This window comes from Taudactylus pleione, unplaced genomic scaffold (genome assembly GCF_031769625.1).
Source record: "Taudactylus pleione unplaced genomic scaffold, aTauple2 ptg000155l, whole genome shotgun sequence".
NCBI classification, from domain to species: Eukaryota; Metazoa; Chordata; class Amphibia; order Anura; family Myobatrachidae; genus Taudactylus; species Taudactylus pleione.
The window spans coordinates 3,887,353-3,905,559 of NW_028284557.1; the positions used below are offsets into that span (position 1 = coordinate 3,887,353).

The 18,207-nt window shown below is 43.2% G+C and overlaps 1 protein-coding gene across 1 annotated transcript in view; it reads right to left on the bottom strand.

Annotated features, from left to right (window-relative positions):
- Positions 1–2,766: 2,766 nt before the first annotated feature.
- Positions 2,767–18,207, bottom strand: part of FBXO47 (F-box protein 47) — a 179,639-nt gene continuing 164,198 nt past the window's right edge. Inside the window, exons 9-10 of the mRNA XM_088474708.1 lie at positions 17,037–17,196; positions 2,767–2,879 (exon numbers count right to left, since the gene is read on the bottom strand). Of these exons, the coding sequence (XP_088330834.1) occupies positions 2,767–2,879; positions 17,037–17,196 (273 nt within the window). The remainder of the gene's footprint in view (positions 2,880–17,036; positions 17,197–18,207) is intronic.

Here is an 18,207-nt window from a genome sequence, read left to right on the forward strand (position 1 = left end):
CAAACCGGCTTTTCTCTAAAGCCGACATTTCTAGCCTGTTTTTCCCAAACAGACTTCTCCTGGGGGTTTCAGAACACATATGACAGGAACCTAGGACATATATATAAGCCATTCCACACTTCTCCAGTGCTTCCATCACAATACGCACAGATGATGTTGGCAAATGTTGCCAGTTTAAGTCATTGTGGCAATATACGTGGCCACCCATGCAATCTTAATGGCCTTTCAAAATCTGATCCAATCATATTAGAATCAATTGGAATTAGACAAAATGGAAATTCTGGTCAGGCAATATTGCACATTAGTTCCTGTTATAGGCCACCTATATAACATACCATTCAGACCCTTCTTGTTGCTCCTTAACAACTTTTAATTTTAAAATGTACAATTTAAAAACATGCCTAGCAGGAAATCCATTTGTTAAAAAGGATATTTATGTTTAGAACAAGCAGATCTTTGCTTAATACTTTTATAATCTGCATATACTTTTCTGTACCAGTAATAGTTTTCTGGGAAATTGAATGACAAAAAGGAGCATTTAATGTAGGAGGGTTGAGAGAAAAATAGACAAATAAATTAATGCAAGAATCAAATTGCAAAGTGGCTCCTACAAACTATTGTATCGTATTGTTTTTACCATTCATTGGCCAATACTTCTCTTATAGCTCTAAATCTACTGTAAATATATATCTGAATAATGTAAGTCATAGGGGTCAATCCAATTGTCCGTGAAGCGCTCGAGATGCTGTATGTAGCCACGGTACTAAAATGGCACCTGAACTCGCACCCCTTGGTGCCTGCCTCAAGCCCGAATTCGCACAATTTTTGCAAGCAATTTTGTGTGAGTTTGGGCTGCCGTAAAGTGCAGATGTTGCCACGATGACTCGCATCCACAAAATCATTGCGGACAATTGGATTGATCCCACAGATTGGTAACATTGAGCGCAGTGGCTGAATGAAATATGGCAAGTGATAAAAATAAGATGATGTTATTCGCAAAGTTTCAGAGGTGCATCAGCCCCATCTGTTTCTTTTACATTTTGAAATGACTATTTTACAAGAAACTGTGTAAATACAGAGTTTCTTCATTCAGACTATGGGGGTCATTCAGACCCACTCGCGAGCGGCAGTACGCTCGCAAGTGGGTCGATGTTCCCCACTGCGCATGCGCACGACGGAGGGAGCTCCGTCGTGCGCATGCGCGAGACCCGGCGACCGAAGGACTTTCCATCGCTCCGGGTCTCGCACCAAAGGGGGCGTGCTGTCGATGTTGATTGACAGCACGCCCCCTTTGGTGGCCGTTCCGGGGGCGTGCCTGCCAGACGGAGGCGTTCCTATGGGAACGCCTACCGTCTGAAGCCGGCCCCACTGACATCACTAGTGATGTCAGTGGGAGTGATTTTGGCTCTGATAGAGCCAAAATCACTCCTGGCCTTGTGGTTGAGAAACCCGACCACAGGGTTTCACTCGCAAGTCTGATGGTCGCGATGGTCAAGACCATCGCGACCATCTTGTTGGACGCTCGTATATGCTGTGGACGGACGCTCCATTTTAATGGAGGTGGGCCCTGATTCAGAGCGAGCGCTCTGGTCAGAGCGTCCAGCTCTGAATCAGGGCCTATATCACCTACTTAGGAAGTACACATAGGAATAAACTGAACAACTGCACAGTGGTTTTAATTTTTCTTTATTTAAAAGACAAACACTGGTGTCCAAAATAAAGGTGTATCCGTTATAAGTACAGACAGATAACTACAATATATATATAGCTCTGTCAAAATACATTATATTATGATAAACCAAAATAATTAGTGATGATCATGAATTTTAGCTGCTAGTATGGCCACCAAACCACTGCATGACACCACTAGTTTCAAAATAAACAAATATTGTGTTCCCTGTTCACATTGAAATGACTCCAGAGTTAAAAACAAGCACTCCCAAAGCTATTGAATCATTAGCCAGTGGTATAGCCACATTCAACAGCTGCAGTTTACAGAAAGTTGCTGCCAACTTTACAATAACCCATAATGCAACAGTACCACCAGAACAAGTAAAGACTATTTGCAAACACTGCATTCACACTCATAGCCATCTAACTCAACATTCATATGTTAAGTAACCATGCAATCTCTCCAGTGTTGGGGAGTGCCTATATTTGACAAGAAAAGCATCCTGAAAATAAATGATCACACTCTAACTTCCCCACAAAAGAAATTAAGTAATAAAGTAATACTTAGTCATTATAGAAAACATCTTACTTGGACATGGCCACACTAGGTTAAAATTTCAAACAACTTTTTATAAGGCTACAAACTGCTAATGCTAACTACACTGTGGCCTTTATTTACAAAGCATCTGCTTTTGTAAGCCTTTGCTTCATGGGGGTTGAAGGTAAAAACCGCAGTCAGTGTAAAGCCGACGTGCTTTACACTGACTGTGTGGTGCTGTTTCAAATTTTTACCTGTAATCCACTGGGAAGCAGCAGCTTACAAAAACGCCGGTTTGTAAATAAAGCTCTGTGTATTACTTTGTTCAGTATTCTAATACTTGCTAGGTATTTGGGAAGGGGGTACATGGTAAATTACACTTGCCCTGCACACATCACTCCATTAGATGACTAGAAAGACACTGTGTCACTACATTTTATCATGAATAATGTTTAGTTTTCTGCACAACTAGCCTCATAGTCAGTGCAGTTCCATTCACTGAAACATTTCAGACCTTACGTTTTCTGGACATGCAAAGATCTCTGGAGGTATTATTCTCAGACAGAAGGGGAGTTAAGAGTCAAGTACAGGATCTCTTTGTGAAAATTTGCCTGAGCATTGACCAGATGGAAAAGGTTCAGGAAGCTGCTGTCATCCTCATTGCGACCTCCTGCAATATAGCAACAGAAATGTTCTCTGTAGACTGTAATATAAAGTGTTTTTAATATCATGCTTGTTTGCAGGCAGACTTTATGTTTTCATTTACAACAGAAACTATAACATATCTGTGAAACGGAATGGGATTGAAATACCGGCGGCTCAAGAGGTCCAGTGTTCCGGTATCGGTATTAACATAGATGTCTGTATTTCGACGCCTATGTTACATCCCTTGCCGCGATTACACTGACCTAGTTGTGAAACAAGACCTAGGTGTCACTATAGTTTGGTTACAGCACTGTAGGCCACAATTTTCAATGTTCAAAAATAATGTAGCAATATAGTTGACAGTTTTGCAAATGCTGCACATTGCTGGCGATTTTTTACTCCAAGCCACCAGCAATATTCTGTGATGTGCATCGTTTTCTAAATCCTTAAATTTCAGATGGTTTAGCCCAAACAGCATGCGGCTGTTTGAGCTAAAAAGTCCTGTCTCTCACCTTTATCAAAGAGTTGTGCTACTTAGCATTGTTTCAAATGTTCTGGACCAATGTAAGCAGCAAAATAGCATTGGGTCCTACTGGTACCCCTAGCTGATGAGTATCAGGGAAATAAAATAAACAACAGTCTCCTGGTATCTTTAACAATAAATAATAGTGGTCCCATCTCTCAAGAAATAATATCTCTAACAATCCCGCTTCTTGCTAAATGTCTCCCACTAGGTCTATTCTTCAGCACTGGTGTTGCTCCTTTCAGAAATGGACTATCTCCCAAAGACAATTAACAAGACAAAAGGTAATTTGTCTAAAGTATACATTCATTTCAAAATAATGAGATATACTATAAAGAACACAGGTACAGAGAAAAATAATGTGTGATAGAAAAAAGTGTATCTTCCCAAAGCCCCCTATTTTTAAAAGCAGGGCTGGACTGGCCATCTCGCATTTCTGGCAAATGCCAGAAGGGTCAATGGCTTGCTAAACTTGTCCGTTCCGAAAGCCTGGCCGAGCAGCTCAGCTTCCTGGTACTCTGCTCGGCCAACATGCAGAGATGGGGCGTGGCAGGAGGCCATGCTCCATGAGGAGTAGCCATGCACCCGTGAGGAGTTGCTAGGCTGCTTTTCTGAACCCATTTTTTGACATTTGCACTTGTCACATTCTAACATCAATATTAGAAGAGTGGACAAGTCTTTTTGAAGTAAGTGGGTGGTCCGGGCGGCCGGTGATGTGATTTGCACTGAATTGCCGGTAATTACAGCATTGTGTAGCAGAGTTGGGCCACAATGATACATTTACCTTATCACACCCACCAGCCTTCCTACTTTGCCAGCTGAGCCGACCGGGATGCCCCGGAGGGGGCAGCCAGTAAATTGACAAGTTTGGGTTGGACATAGATGAGTGGAGAGATGGGAGGGGGACAGAGATTGGAGAGAGAGACTGGGGGCGAACAGAGATGATAGAATCTGACTGTTCCCTCCTGTCAGTGCCCAGAGCCAGTGAGCCCCCTTCCACACCTGCAACTATCACCCCCATGATGATGGACTATCCCTCCATCAAGGGGGAGAAGGAGGAAAGAGAACTGCCCCACGACCACCCCTGCAACCCCGGGCATGATTGCTAGGGTCCCGGCGAATGACAGGCCCTAAATACTAGTATGTACAGTACATATGGATGGAATAAATATAAATATATAACAGCTGTCATGAATATGTTGTGAACACCTAAAGAATAAACAAACAACAAAAGTCACAGCTGCTTCTGCAACTCTGTCCATGTCTTTCACATCAGGGCTTAGCTTTTCAACAGCATACACTACTTTATTCTTTTTCTCCACTTGCCCAAGTTGCATGGTGTTCTTCCATCTATTGTTCACTGCAATCTTATGCACACAAACAACAGCAGAAGTGGACCTGTAATAGCCTTCGAGATGTAGGCACTGTTACATCTCTGTTGAGCTAGTCCTTTCTTTTAACAAAAATAGCAATAATAAAAAATACAAAACCATCACCGCGAAGGTGATATGTGGGGATGAGGAATGTTATTTTTTAGGGGGGGGGATATTGCAATTTTTTTGTAAATATGCCCTTAGAAGACAAGTAAATCCTCCAAAATATATTTTATTCAACTCCACCCTATCACCAAATACAATACTGCTCATCTTCCATAGCGCAGAAGGAACTGATCAGACTCCTACAATATATTATGACAGCTGCACACTAAGGGCCTGATTCAGAGATGTACGAACATCTCCGATGGTTAGGGGTGTGCGGCTGTGCAGGACCCATTCTGCACATGTGCAGAACGGGTCCTGCGATCTCGCTCACAGACCCAACAGAGCGGGGGTGTGCCTGGTTGCTATTCCCGGAAATGGGGGAGTGTCGTCTCCGTTATACGGGAGGGATGAGGCCAGTGTCTGCGTTAGCAGACGCAGATTCCTGGCTTCTTGCATGACCAGGCACCGGCCAGGCTGCGGGAAGCTTCAGCTCCTGTAGCTGACCAAATCGACCATCAGCCGCGATGGTGATCCCAGTCTGCGACGTCAGTTGCGGAGCTGATAGTATAAACGCAACAAGGAGGTGTCTGAGACCTCCATCTGAGATGGATGGATTTGCACATCTCTGAATCAGGCCCTAAATACAGTAGTTTTAGTCCTGCAGAGTTGCACTCAGAGGCGGGCTGGGCCGGGTGGCAGGGTGCCTGACACAGCTGCCTGCACTGCGCGTGTAGCGCTGACCGGACGGAGGTCGGTCAGCGCTACACAGTGACTGACAAACACACAGCCGCCGGCGCCGGCAGCTGTATGTTTGTTTTAAGTAGCAGCCAATGAGAGTCTGTCAGACTCTCACTGACTGCTGCTGCACCCACTGCCGCAGCCGCTCCATCTTCCGGCTCCTGCAGTGGGTAAAGGGAGAGATGTCATGACGTCTCTCCCATAATGCAGAGCGGGCCGGCCTGGGAGGACAGACGGGGGAGCGGCTGGCGGCGGCGGCGGCGGGGATTCAGGTGTTTTTTTTTTTCATTGCGTGTGTCTACTGGGGGGGGGGCACTACAAGGGGGGAGACCGCTACTGGGGACCGTACAAGAGGGGAGACTACTACTGGGGGCACTACAAGGGGGGGACTACTACTGGGGCCACTACAAGTTGGGGACCACTACTGGCAGCACTGCAAAGGGGAGACCACTACTGGGGACAACTACTGGGGACACTTCAAGGGGGGACTACTACTGGGGGCACTACAAGAGGGGACTACTACTAAGGGCACTGCATAGGGGGGAGGGGACTACCACTGGGGGCACTGCATCGGGGGACCACTTCTGGTTTCTCTATATATAGGGCAATACTGGGGGTACTGCATAGGGGGGAGACTACAACTGGGGCCACTATTTAAGGGGCACAGCATAAGGGTTACCACTATTGGGGGGCACTGCATGGGGGGTGGACTGCTACTGGGGGCACTATATAAGGGGCACTGCATAGGGGGTACCACTACTGGGGGCACTATATAAGGGGCTTACTACTGGGGGCACTGCACAGGGGGGATCACTACTGGGGGCACTACTGGAGGCCTGCATAATGGGGCCCTCTCCTGAGGCACAGGGGGGCACTGCATATGGGCACCACTACACGGGGCTGCCCCATATCTTTATTTTTACTTTACATTAATCCCATATGGACCTGCCTCCTACCTGAAATACTTGAGGGGGGGCACCGTAGCACGCACATGCTCCAGGAACCCTGGCTACATGCTACTCCACTGCCAAGGCCGCCTGCATGCATTTGCCCCCCAGGCTAAAAGTTGCCAGCCAGCCCCTGGTTGCACTCACGATATATATGCAGCTCCTGTTATGAAACACAGCATGCAGCAATTCTCAGGTCTATTGCAAGGCAGCAACTGCAGTTGACATTCTGCTAACGCTGCAGCTGCTCTCCAGTCTCCTCTGTTGCTAGGTGACGTCTGGCATTGCATTGATCCTGCTGCAGGATACAGATCAGAAGTGCTAGTGTTTTCTTATTTAATTATGTGACTCAGGCTGCTCCTTCACATCTTCTGTAATTGGTTCTCCTGGATTTTTAAGGCTCCATTACTACTATATATTATGCACCAGCACTGGTGGTAGTTTTGCTAGCTCAGCATCCTGTGAGTACTTCATCTTTGTGATTTGGATAGTTTTTGGATATTGCTTCTGTTTTCTGCCTTGGCATCAACCTGTCATCTGGACTTTGTGCTTGCCTGCTACCTGCCTTGAGCTTGGCTGGTTACCTGGACTTTGCTTTTGCTTGCTGCCTGCCCTGAACTTGTTCTTTTACCCAGTCTTTGCTCTTGCTTGCTGTCTGCACAGTACTTTACCTGTTATCTGAACTCTGCTCTTGCCCTCTGATTGCCCTAACGTCAGCCTGTTTCAAAGTCCAGTGATTTTGCTTTGTACAGCTACTATATCCTGTCCGTCGAAACCAGAGCCTTATGTGTCCTATCTAATACTATATGAGATGCCTTTTTATCCATCAAGTTCAAGTTGCAATACCCAGAGATAAGTAATCTCAATTATCTGGAGCTTGAAGACTTGGGGGCATCCCAGTACCTGTGAGCATACAGCTCTCTACGAGATAGGTGGCTCTGTTAAAGCAAAGACTTTTGTGAAGCAGATCTAGGGATCTCATTATCTCCACTGTTATTGTCCAGACAGCTTCTTTTTAGTTTAAAGAGTGGAAGAAGGGTGGGATTTCCAACCTAGTAGGCATAGTGCTCAATTTTATTTTTAAGTGTTTAATAACAATAAAAATTCTCATATTTTGTTAGTACATTCCAAGAGGACTTATAAACTAAAAAAAGTTCTTAGCTGGAACTAAAAAAAAAAAGAAGTATTTCCTTTTTTGGGGTACTCATTAAATGTAAAGTATAATGGGTATGTAAAGGTAATTGGTGCTAAAATATAACCTTTAGTATGTTAATTTAAGAACAAATGGGGAATAAACCTCCCCAGACTCCGAGAATTGATCAGTCTGCCCTTAGTTACAACATATTCCTATATCATTCAAAAAGTTTTTAACCAAAAACAATATTTTTGTAATGAAGCATATTCTCACACTACTCTCAATGAGCAATAACCGATAATAAAGGTGAAAATTCTTTGGTGAATAATATTACCATGAATTGTTACTCAAATGTATCAAACAAAGAATGAAGGAGAGAACACAATGTAAGTAAATTGCCTTCTATACATCAATCATATAATATGTTCCTCCTTATCATGATTTAAAGAGAGTCCTAGCACTTAACGCTGGTTTGAATCCATTATATCTGGTATCTCCAGATGATAAAGACACTGGTACACTTCAAAAAACCTCTTAATTATATTATATTATGAGCTTGATCTTTAAACATAACATAGTGCTGTATCAAACATAGATAAGGCAAATGCTGCTCAGGGTGTCACAGTGTTACTACTAAAGTTATACACGGCTTATTAGATTTGTCTTTGTAGAAAAAGAAATAAATATACTGAGTGTTTGCTTAGCAGCATAAGCCACTCATTTGCATTTTAACAATATAACTTGACAGCATATCATCAAGGCATTCCAGTGTCCACCATATCATCAATGTGTACCATATTATGTAATGCTGAGCATACAGACAGAAGAGAACATCTAGGCAAACACGTATCAATTAAGGCTATAACTAATACCCCTTTCAGACATACGACCCGGGAAATTTCCTGCTCAGATCTGGGAATTTCTCCTGTGCAAAATCCCGGGTATTTGGTCGAGACCCCCCTTTCACACTACAGCATCTACCTGGGAAATTCCCAGGTAGACCCCTTTCAGACATAAGCCAAGTTTTTCAGAATACCTGCCTCTCCTCTGCCGTCTGCCCCTCCTAGCCTATCCCCTCTCCGGCTGCCGCTGATGATGTCATCAAAATCTAGCCTTTTATTTTATTAATAAAGTATTTGTTGTATTCCCTATTTGCCCCCCCATGGGGAAGAGATAGATCCCCTTCCGTAGATGTACTGCCATGGTGGTCCAATGGGAGCGCCCGCTGTGGCAGAGAGGCTGGAGACCGCCGACAGGTGTCCCCGGCGTCCGGCTGGGGTCCTCTGTGTCGCTGACTCGATCTACAGCGACACAGCCACCTGGCGCGGGGGGGGGTGGTGGTGGTGAGCAGCAGCGCTGAGCATCCTATAGGACACTCTGCACTGCCCACTCAATGTAAAAGCTGCTTGGTGTAGCCCGGGAGTAAATTCCCGGGTAGCACCATTCAGATATGAGCAGGGTAATTTCGCTGGACTTAACTCCTGGGAAATTCACTGGTCAATTGGAGGGCCAGCTACCCGGGAACGTGTTTCCGGGTAGGTAACTTTCAGACATACATGAGATCCCAGGAATTGGCCGAGGCAGACCAAATTCCCGGGAATCTCAGTACGTCTGAAAAGGGTATAATTTGTCAGCATATCACAACAGTATTAGGGCAGTGAGGATTAGACACCATCAGCTGTTTAAGTAATTAAGCTTCTTAGTGTGATCACACTTTGTAATACAGACAGTCAAGAAACATCTTAAGCAGACATGCATCTATTAAGGATATCATTGGTTTATCAGCATCACTGCAGCATTGGAACACTGAAGATTAGACATTCCCAGCTCTATAAACAATGCAGTATATTGTGTAGTAGGTATAGTATAGTACAGCACTAAGGTGTCTCCGTCCCTTCTGCTGTCTGGTGTCTTACAAAGAGAGGACACAGGATGAGAGAGCGACTAAAGGCCCCCATACATCTGCGATGGATCATCCCGATGTAGCAATGGGATCAGAAATGCTGTTCCGCCGGTTGGAAGTGCCTTGGAGATGACGGCACGCAGTGCGCTCCAGGTCATCGTGACCCGGATCGCCCCGTTGACACTGCAGGGTTTCACGGGTCATTCCAGTGTTAAACCCTACAAGTTACCTGGGTTGGATTGCCGGGTCACTCAACCTGGGAATCCAACCCTGTCCCCTTTTACACCAAGGAGCTACCCGGGTTAACTCTGCAATAACCCGGGTTTTAGCTCTGGTGTAAAAGGGGTATCAGTATTTATATATATTTTTATTTTTTTTTGCTACCAGGACATCTACTAATAAGCTGTGTATAACTTTAGTAAACACAATGTGACACCATCATGAGGAGCATTTGCCTTATCTATGTTTGATACAGCACTATGTTATGTTTAAAGGTAGGTACACACCTGACAGATACTGTATATCTGCAGATGATGGTCGTTCATACACACTGAATGGCCATCATCTGCTTGTGCCCTTAGGTCCTGGCGGCCAGTGGGCGGGACCTGACAGCCAGTGGGTCGGGGCGTGTCCCGCCCCCTCCTCGTGGCTGCCGCTGTGTGTGTACGGGCGGTCTGCAGACCGCCCGTATACACCTGCCAATGGACAGATATGTCTGCAGAGCCAATACGATTTGTCGGTGAACGGCGACGTTCACCTACATATCGCGGGTACACACTGGCCGACATGCAGCAGATATATTGGCCGATCAATTGATCGGCCAATGTATCTGTCAGTGTGTACCCAGCATAAAGATCAAGCTCATAATATAATATAACTAAGAGGTTTTTTGAAGTGTACCAGTGTCTTTATCACCTGGAGATACCGGATATATTGGATTGAAACCAGTGTTAAGTGCTAGGACTCTCTTTAAATGATGATAAGGAGGAAGATATTATATGATTGATGTATTGAAGGCAATTTACTTACATTGTGTTCTCTCCTTCGTTGTTTGTTTGATACATTTGAGTAACAATTCATGGTAATATTATTTGCCAAGAATTTTCACCTTTATTATCGGTTATTGCTCATTGAGAGCAGTGTGAGAATATGCTTCATGATTCATTACAAAAAAAATCTTTTTTTATTAAAAACTTTTTGAATGATATGTTGTAACTAAGGGCAGACTGATCAATTCTCTGAGGCTAAGGAGGTTTCCTCCCCCCCTTTTATTCTTAAATTAACATAATAAAGGTTATATTTAGCACCAAATATCTTTACATACCCATTATACTTTACATTTAATGAGTGCCCCAAAAAAGGAATTTATTCTTTCTTTTTTTTTAGCTCTAAATAAAATGTTTTTTGAGTTTCTAAGTACTTTTGTATACTTGATTCCAAAGAGCACCGCCAACTATATTTAATGTTTTATCATTGAGTTAATGATACTGATTTTAAACCTCTATACACTCCTGCATATACCTTCTAAAAACCTGCCTATACCTTCTAAAATTTACGTTATTTGCGTACGCAGTCATACAGTGAATAAATGCCTTCAGACTTTGAAAAAATGTGTTATTATTCAAGCAAAGTACAGATAGTTACATGCTGTGATCTAAATACAATTTAGTGCAAAGAAATTATACAGACCCAAGGTATAGTTATACATACGCACACGCTCTGGGACCAGATTCCGGCATCAACAAGAAACCTCCATCAACAGCATCAGCATGAAGACTGAAGACTGGGGTCAGAACACACATATATATATATATATCCTTACAGAAATAGCCTATACAATAGAGAGGTTTGTTGCGATCCCATTGGTTCTCCATCACAGTGCTTCTGTTACAGGACATTTAACAGGTCGATTCAAATGGACACAGACCAGCCTCCGACAGCCTTTTGTCTCCGTTTTCCCGCCTCATGCAAACCTAAGCTGTTAATTTTACAAAGTACATTTTGGTGTTTTAACTCTCTACGGTCCACAAGTTGAGAATGCATGTTGCGATCTTCACACCGATGATACCGGAAAGCTGTTGAGAAAGTGCAGATCAGTACAACACCAAATACGGTTTACGTATCATGTATTAAACCTTAGATACCAATTAGTCTTTATTTCACAGTATTAGTAATAAATGGATAAAACTTGAATCTTATACTTTGAAGCTATGGAACCTTTTACGTGAATGTGCAGTGTGTAAGTATTAGGGGTTTGGGAAAAGACGCTAGTTAACTTGGGGCAGATGCGTGCGCACGAAGCTAATAAACAGCGTTCGCATGCAGGATATTATGCATTCGCTAATGTGCATTATGTTAACAGTGCAACTGTGTGTAATGTGCGGTGTTTATGCATGTTTGTCTATGATGGATTTTATATATATATATATATATGTAGATAATCATATATATACACATATATATATATCATTCCTTACTAACATTTTTAAACTGTTTAATCTGTACTTAGCTCGTGAGTTGTAGCTTAAAATGGTGCTGGGAGATCAGTAGCAAAATGGCATCTTGCAGATTCAGATTATAAACAGATTCTGCCTCAGCCAATCATCCGGCTTCGACAGTCCACCCTTTGATAGCAAACAACATGCTATCATACTCTGTTCTGAATCTGTTTAGTCATGCATGAGAATATACCGTTTAATGTTATATATGGTATGACACGGTTTGGTCATTTGAACCATTTAGACAATGCGTCTCCAGGAGGGTAAAACAACCCTTATACGCCATCTGCGGATCCTCAAGGGACCATTGGCAGGATGTGGGAACTCATCTCACCTATAAAGGAAGTTTGGATAAGGGGGGATTGGGACTGCATTATCTAAGATGACTTAAAATAACATAAACGATATATTTATGCACAACCACACAAATTCAGGTTACACTGTTCGTACAGTACACTTTGACTCAGGATTGTAATGCAGTTCTTCCTTTATCTCAGTATTCATATTGTCACTACTGACCACCATCATAATTTCGATCTTGCGGTTTACCTTATTTTCACATTTTCCACACTTCAACACAGTAGGAACACACTTGACATATATGCCAATTACTATGATGACAACCAGTATAAGGATCAGGAATTTACCTATGCTTGCGATCGTTTCCTGGACCCATTCTCCTAGACCTGAGAACCATTTCACTGGGTTCAACCATGAAACCCATTCCTCTATCTTCTCCTCTACTTCAGCCACTGAAGCATTATGGTTCTTCTGAAATTCCCATTTTAGCTGCAGAATTTCATCCATCTTCCGGTCTATCACCTCCTTGGGGTCACTGGTGTTATTAGTAATATATGTGCAGCACTTTACTTCAAACTGGGTGGCCAATGTTACACAATACCCTCCTGTGGCAGCTGTTAAATAATTCAGCACTAGTCTGTGTTGCACCAGTTCTTTCCTGTACGCTTGCAATTCCCTACCTGTATGCCTGAAGGTGTCATCATACATCTCGGTGATATTATCTATCAATTTAGCAAGATCTTGGATATATCTAAAAAATAGTGTACACCGGGCGATCCTGGTGGGATCCAATGCGACTAAAACTTGAAAGCCAGTTGTCTCACTAATTAACTGAGTGGCTTTATGCACATCACCAGGTATCATATTTCTTTGGTCTCTGTGTTCATACTGTGTGTAAAGATATGGTGATGGTGTGTTTTTATGAATACCAAGCATTTCACCATGTGTAAGGGTCATAATTTGTGGAAGTATTCTTCCCAAATAACATAACAATTACGGTACTAAAATTGGTCAGACACTCCCCTGATTTGGCATAGTACTCCTCCTCTCGACTCCACTTCATTGATAGCACTATAAGCTCCCCTTTCCATCCTCTGTCCTCCATCACAGAAACTGGATATCCCCAAACAGATCATCACGACAGAAACTCTGGAAGAAAGAACTAGGATGACCACAGCAGACCACTCCATTGCTGGAAGCACTGATCTACACATTTCTTTAGCTCAGGTATCTCACCGCACCTTTTAACCCTCCCGGAACAGGCTCGCAATCGACAGGTTCACGTTATCTGTCTCGACTCCACCCTGTATCTCCACCGGTTGGTTGACCTTTCTACAGTGAGTGGAATGGACCTAGCTATCTCTCTCAGACACCTTCAAGGATGTGGTACTTGTCAGCAACACCGGTTACGGGCCTTCCCACCGATCAGTCAAACAACCTGAACGCAAGCAATTTCTGATCATAACATATTCTCCAGGTTCAACATCATGACAGTTAGTTTCAGGCATATCATGGGACAACAATTTCAGTTTCTGCTGTTGCTGTTTTAACTGTTTACTCATTGATATGAGATACCTTACAGTTACATCGTTGTTACCCTTCAAGTCTTCCTGTGGACTTATAATCAAATGAGGTTGTCTACCAAACAGGGTTTCAAAGGGGGACAGATTTAGAGGGGGCCTGGGGGTGGTCCTGGTGCTACTATTACTCATTACACATGCTTCTGGAAGACCCCACCTGTGAAATGAGTATCCCTATACTCTAGGGATACCGTATCATACAACCTTCTGTACAATTAAACCCTGTTATTAATAGCTACTGCTCTAGGTAGTGTCTCAGCCCCTGGGTTTGGACAGTTTCCCAAGTACTTGACCTTAGCCTGCCATGGCTGCAATTTGTCCTTAGCAACCTTGTGTCCTGTGTGTGAGAGATGAAGCACAACAGTTTAATATCATTTAAACATGGTATAAATGAAACAGGGCATAACAATAAATTGTCCACATATTGTATCAGAGCACAGATCCATTGGCAAGTTGAAAAGATTGTAAACAGTTGTATAAGGCCTGGGAGAAAATACTGGGGTTGTCTATGAACCCATGGGACATGTGTAGTGTATACCTCCCCCTATGTGAAAGCAAAAAGATACTGACAGTCAGGGTGTTAGGACACAGGGAAGAAAGCAGAACAGAGATTGGGTATCAGTTACATCAATTACCATTACCAGTTTTTCCCTAGTACTTCCCGTCAACCTGTCTATCTGTAGACCACAGGTATGACCCAACTCCTAGCGTTGGCTCCCACTCTCCAATAAAGCATTAACGGCCACAATTGGAGCTGGTGCCTGTGTATATCCTTTATGGGGATATCCAGGTACTCCCTGGTTTGGGGGTCCTACCCTTTTTGCCGTACAGTTTTTACTTACATGTCCTAGCTGGTTGCAGTTATAACACTTTTGTGGGTTAGATGAAGAAAAAGATGGTTGTGTAGGTTGAGCAGGAGAGAAAGGTGGTGGGTATGGGTAAGGATATTGAGGAAAAGGATATTGTTGGAGGTATGGAGTTTGTGGGTAGTATGGGACCTGTGGTTGTGAATGATAAGTGGGGTAGGGCTGTGTTTGTAGTGTTGTGGGATTAGTGAGGACGTATAATTGTTCAGGTGTGGGTGCAGGTGTGTCTGCTGGCTGTGATGTTACCGTCATTCCTTCTAGAGCTTGAATACTGACAGCCATTAGTTTCTCGCTCTGGGCCTCTCTCTTTTTAGAGATGTTTTTGTCATGTTCTTTGGCGGATTCTATGAGGGTATCTATTGTGACTCCCCTCCAGCCAGGCTGTGAGGTCTGAACCCGGGTCTTTAGGTTCTCTTTAAGACCATCCATGAGTACAGTGACAATCATTCCCCTGTGGTGAGTGCTTTCTTTAATATCTTCTAACCCAGTGTACTGGGTGATAGCCTGCAGAGCCCGGTCACAATAATCTTCTGCAGATTCACTCTCTTTCTGTTTTATGGTGAAGATTTGTTCCAGTTAACTACTACTGGAAAATATACCCCCAATTGAGTTACAATGCGGGAAATATTATCTTGATTAATTCGGTCTATTAAGGGAACATCTCCATCCAATACACAATCCGTGATAAATTTTGTCACGTCGATATTGCGTGGAAGACAAGCCCTTACCACTACTTGCTAATCTTTGTTAGTTGGCTCATGGGAGCTACCCAAATTTCTCAAAAATCTTTGTCATTTGGCTAATTCCTTTTTGGGATCGGGGAATTCATTCATTATGGAATTTAGCTCCGCTCTTGTCCAAGGACAATGCACAATGCATTATTACTTCCCTTGTGGGCACTACTCCGTTCGCATCCGCATTCCCATTTGGAACAGTTATTGTCTGGATGGGAAGCAGACCGGCCGCACTGTTACCTTTGACCTTATTACCTGGCTGGGGGTTTAGTCTGTTGCTGCAACGTATAGTATTAACAACTTCCTCTACGGGTGCAGAGGATGATAACACTACCCGTGCTGTTACTGATGGAGATGGTGGCACCACTTGTGCTTGTTGTGGTGCAGCATCTAACATGTGTACAGCATGGGAAATGGCAGACATGACAATAGGCTCATTATCCACATCATAAACATTTTCCTTATGGTTACTTAAGAGAGGGTACAAATTGCTTGTTACGTTTTATGGGTTTTTTCAATAACTGTACCTGCACCCCCATCCACATAAGGTGGTGGTGGTGCTCGTGAACTACTGGCAATACCTTCTGCAACGCTACCTTGCCGCACTGCGCAGTGTGTAAGTATTAGGGGTTTGGGAAAAGACGCTAGTGAACTTGGGGAAGATGCATGCGCACGAAGCTAATAAACAGCGTTCGCATGCGGGATATTATGCATTCGCAAATGTGCGTTATGTTAACAGCGCAACTGTGCGTAATGTGCGGTGTTTATGCATGTTTGTCTATTTATGATGGATTTAATATATATAAATATACATATATATATCATTCCTTACTAACATTTTTAAACTGCAATGCAATGTGTTATGGGCAGTGAGCTTCACTCTCAAACAGGGTGGAGACCCCCCGCCGATTGCTGGTGCCATCCTGTCTGACAGTGAGTTTAAAAGCTTTCTTCTGCCTAATTAGGATACCTGTCTCAGTTCTTTTCAAGCAGATTTCTTACCATTGTTCATTCAGTCAAATTCAAGTGTCTGGGCCATATTACAATTGCCATAGCTACACCTGTCCACATGTGGGGTCTCTCCATTTACATGCAAAAACATCCACAGTTCCTGGTGTATTGTCTTTTCTAATTACTTTTCTCAGGAAGCTGTTTTTCTAGTTGTTTTGGTATTTTTCTATGCAAGGTTGTCCCCAGAATGGGCTTGTCATGGCTTCTAAAAGGATTACCAAAAACATTGCCATCTGTACTTAGCTCGTGAGTTGTAACTTAAAATGGCGCTGGGAGATCAGTCGCAAAATGGCATCTTGCAGATTCCGATTTGTAAACAGATTCTGCCTCAGGAAATCATCCGGCTTAGACAGAGTAAATAGTAATTAATCGCACAATAAGTTGGTTCAATATTGTTACCTATAGTCCTATGCAGGATCTTTCTTTTTTCTGTTATGTGAAACATTCCAAGAGGACACACACTCACCTGAGATTACAGACTGCAACAAGTCCATGATGATACGTGCAAACGAGTTTTCCACATTCTGCAAGAAGCTCCTTCTCTCCTGTTGTGTACCAAACACTTTACAGACCCTCTGCATCATTTTCACTGCCCAGTCCATGCAGTACAAATCTTTTTCACAAACCTGGCATCAAGGAAAAGAAAGAAGTGTTAAAAAAAAGGTTAACATATGTTTTTAGTTAACATATTCACACAAAACAGAAACAAGCTGATAAGTTGGGAAAATCTGTAAATGGAGTAAAAAAGCCCAATTTAATAACACTGCAGGCAGGTAACAAAATTTTCACTGCACCCCCCCCTGATCCCCCCCTCCCCCACTCATTTTGTAATGATCGCATTATAACTTTATATCAAATATATGCATTCTGACATGATGTTGGAGTAATGCTGGGTACATGCTAGCACGATTAATGGGTCAGCAGACCAATCCGCCATTCCGAGCAGCCGTTTGGTAAGCTATACACACTGATCGGCAGGTCACCCATACGCACATGTAGATGCACATATATATCTTTCAGATAGATCGGCATTGGCTGCCAAGCTAATATGTCTATGAATTACATAGTTCAGACATATCAGGTGTACACATCCGCCGATGCACTTACCAAGTATCGTTTGTTGACCGAACGAATGATATATCGACAAGTGTGTACCCAGTATAAGTCTGTCCAGTCATAAGGATTAGTGTCCCAGGTGGCAGGCTAAGCCCATCAGGTCACTGAGCTTAAGTGTAACTTTACCTTTAAAAAGGTAGTGGTACCTGTGGGCAGGGCAATCAACTGGCAAATTTGATAGTCATTTGGACTGTGTTAGTCTAGTGATGGGGATCACCAAGAAAGAAATAGTTTATGTGATAGTTTTCTGCCCTCCTGACTGATAAAGCAGATGGTTAAACCAAAGTTACAGTCTGAGCATCATCTTGGAGGTGTCCCTGTCACAATATGTATATATACACACATAAAGATGTGAATATTATAAATGCTGATGACGTTTTCATTTCTTAAATCACTCCTTTCTGAAATACAGCTATACTCCCAGCACTCGGGCTACAAAATGATTGTTGCAAAACAGAAGTTCTTGATATTTATATTCCTGCCACGCTCAAACATACTTTATAAACCCTGCTTTCATGCAC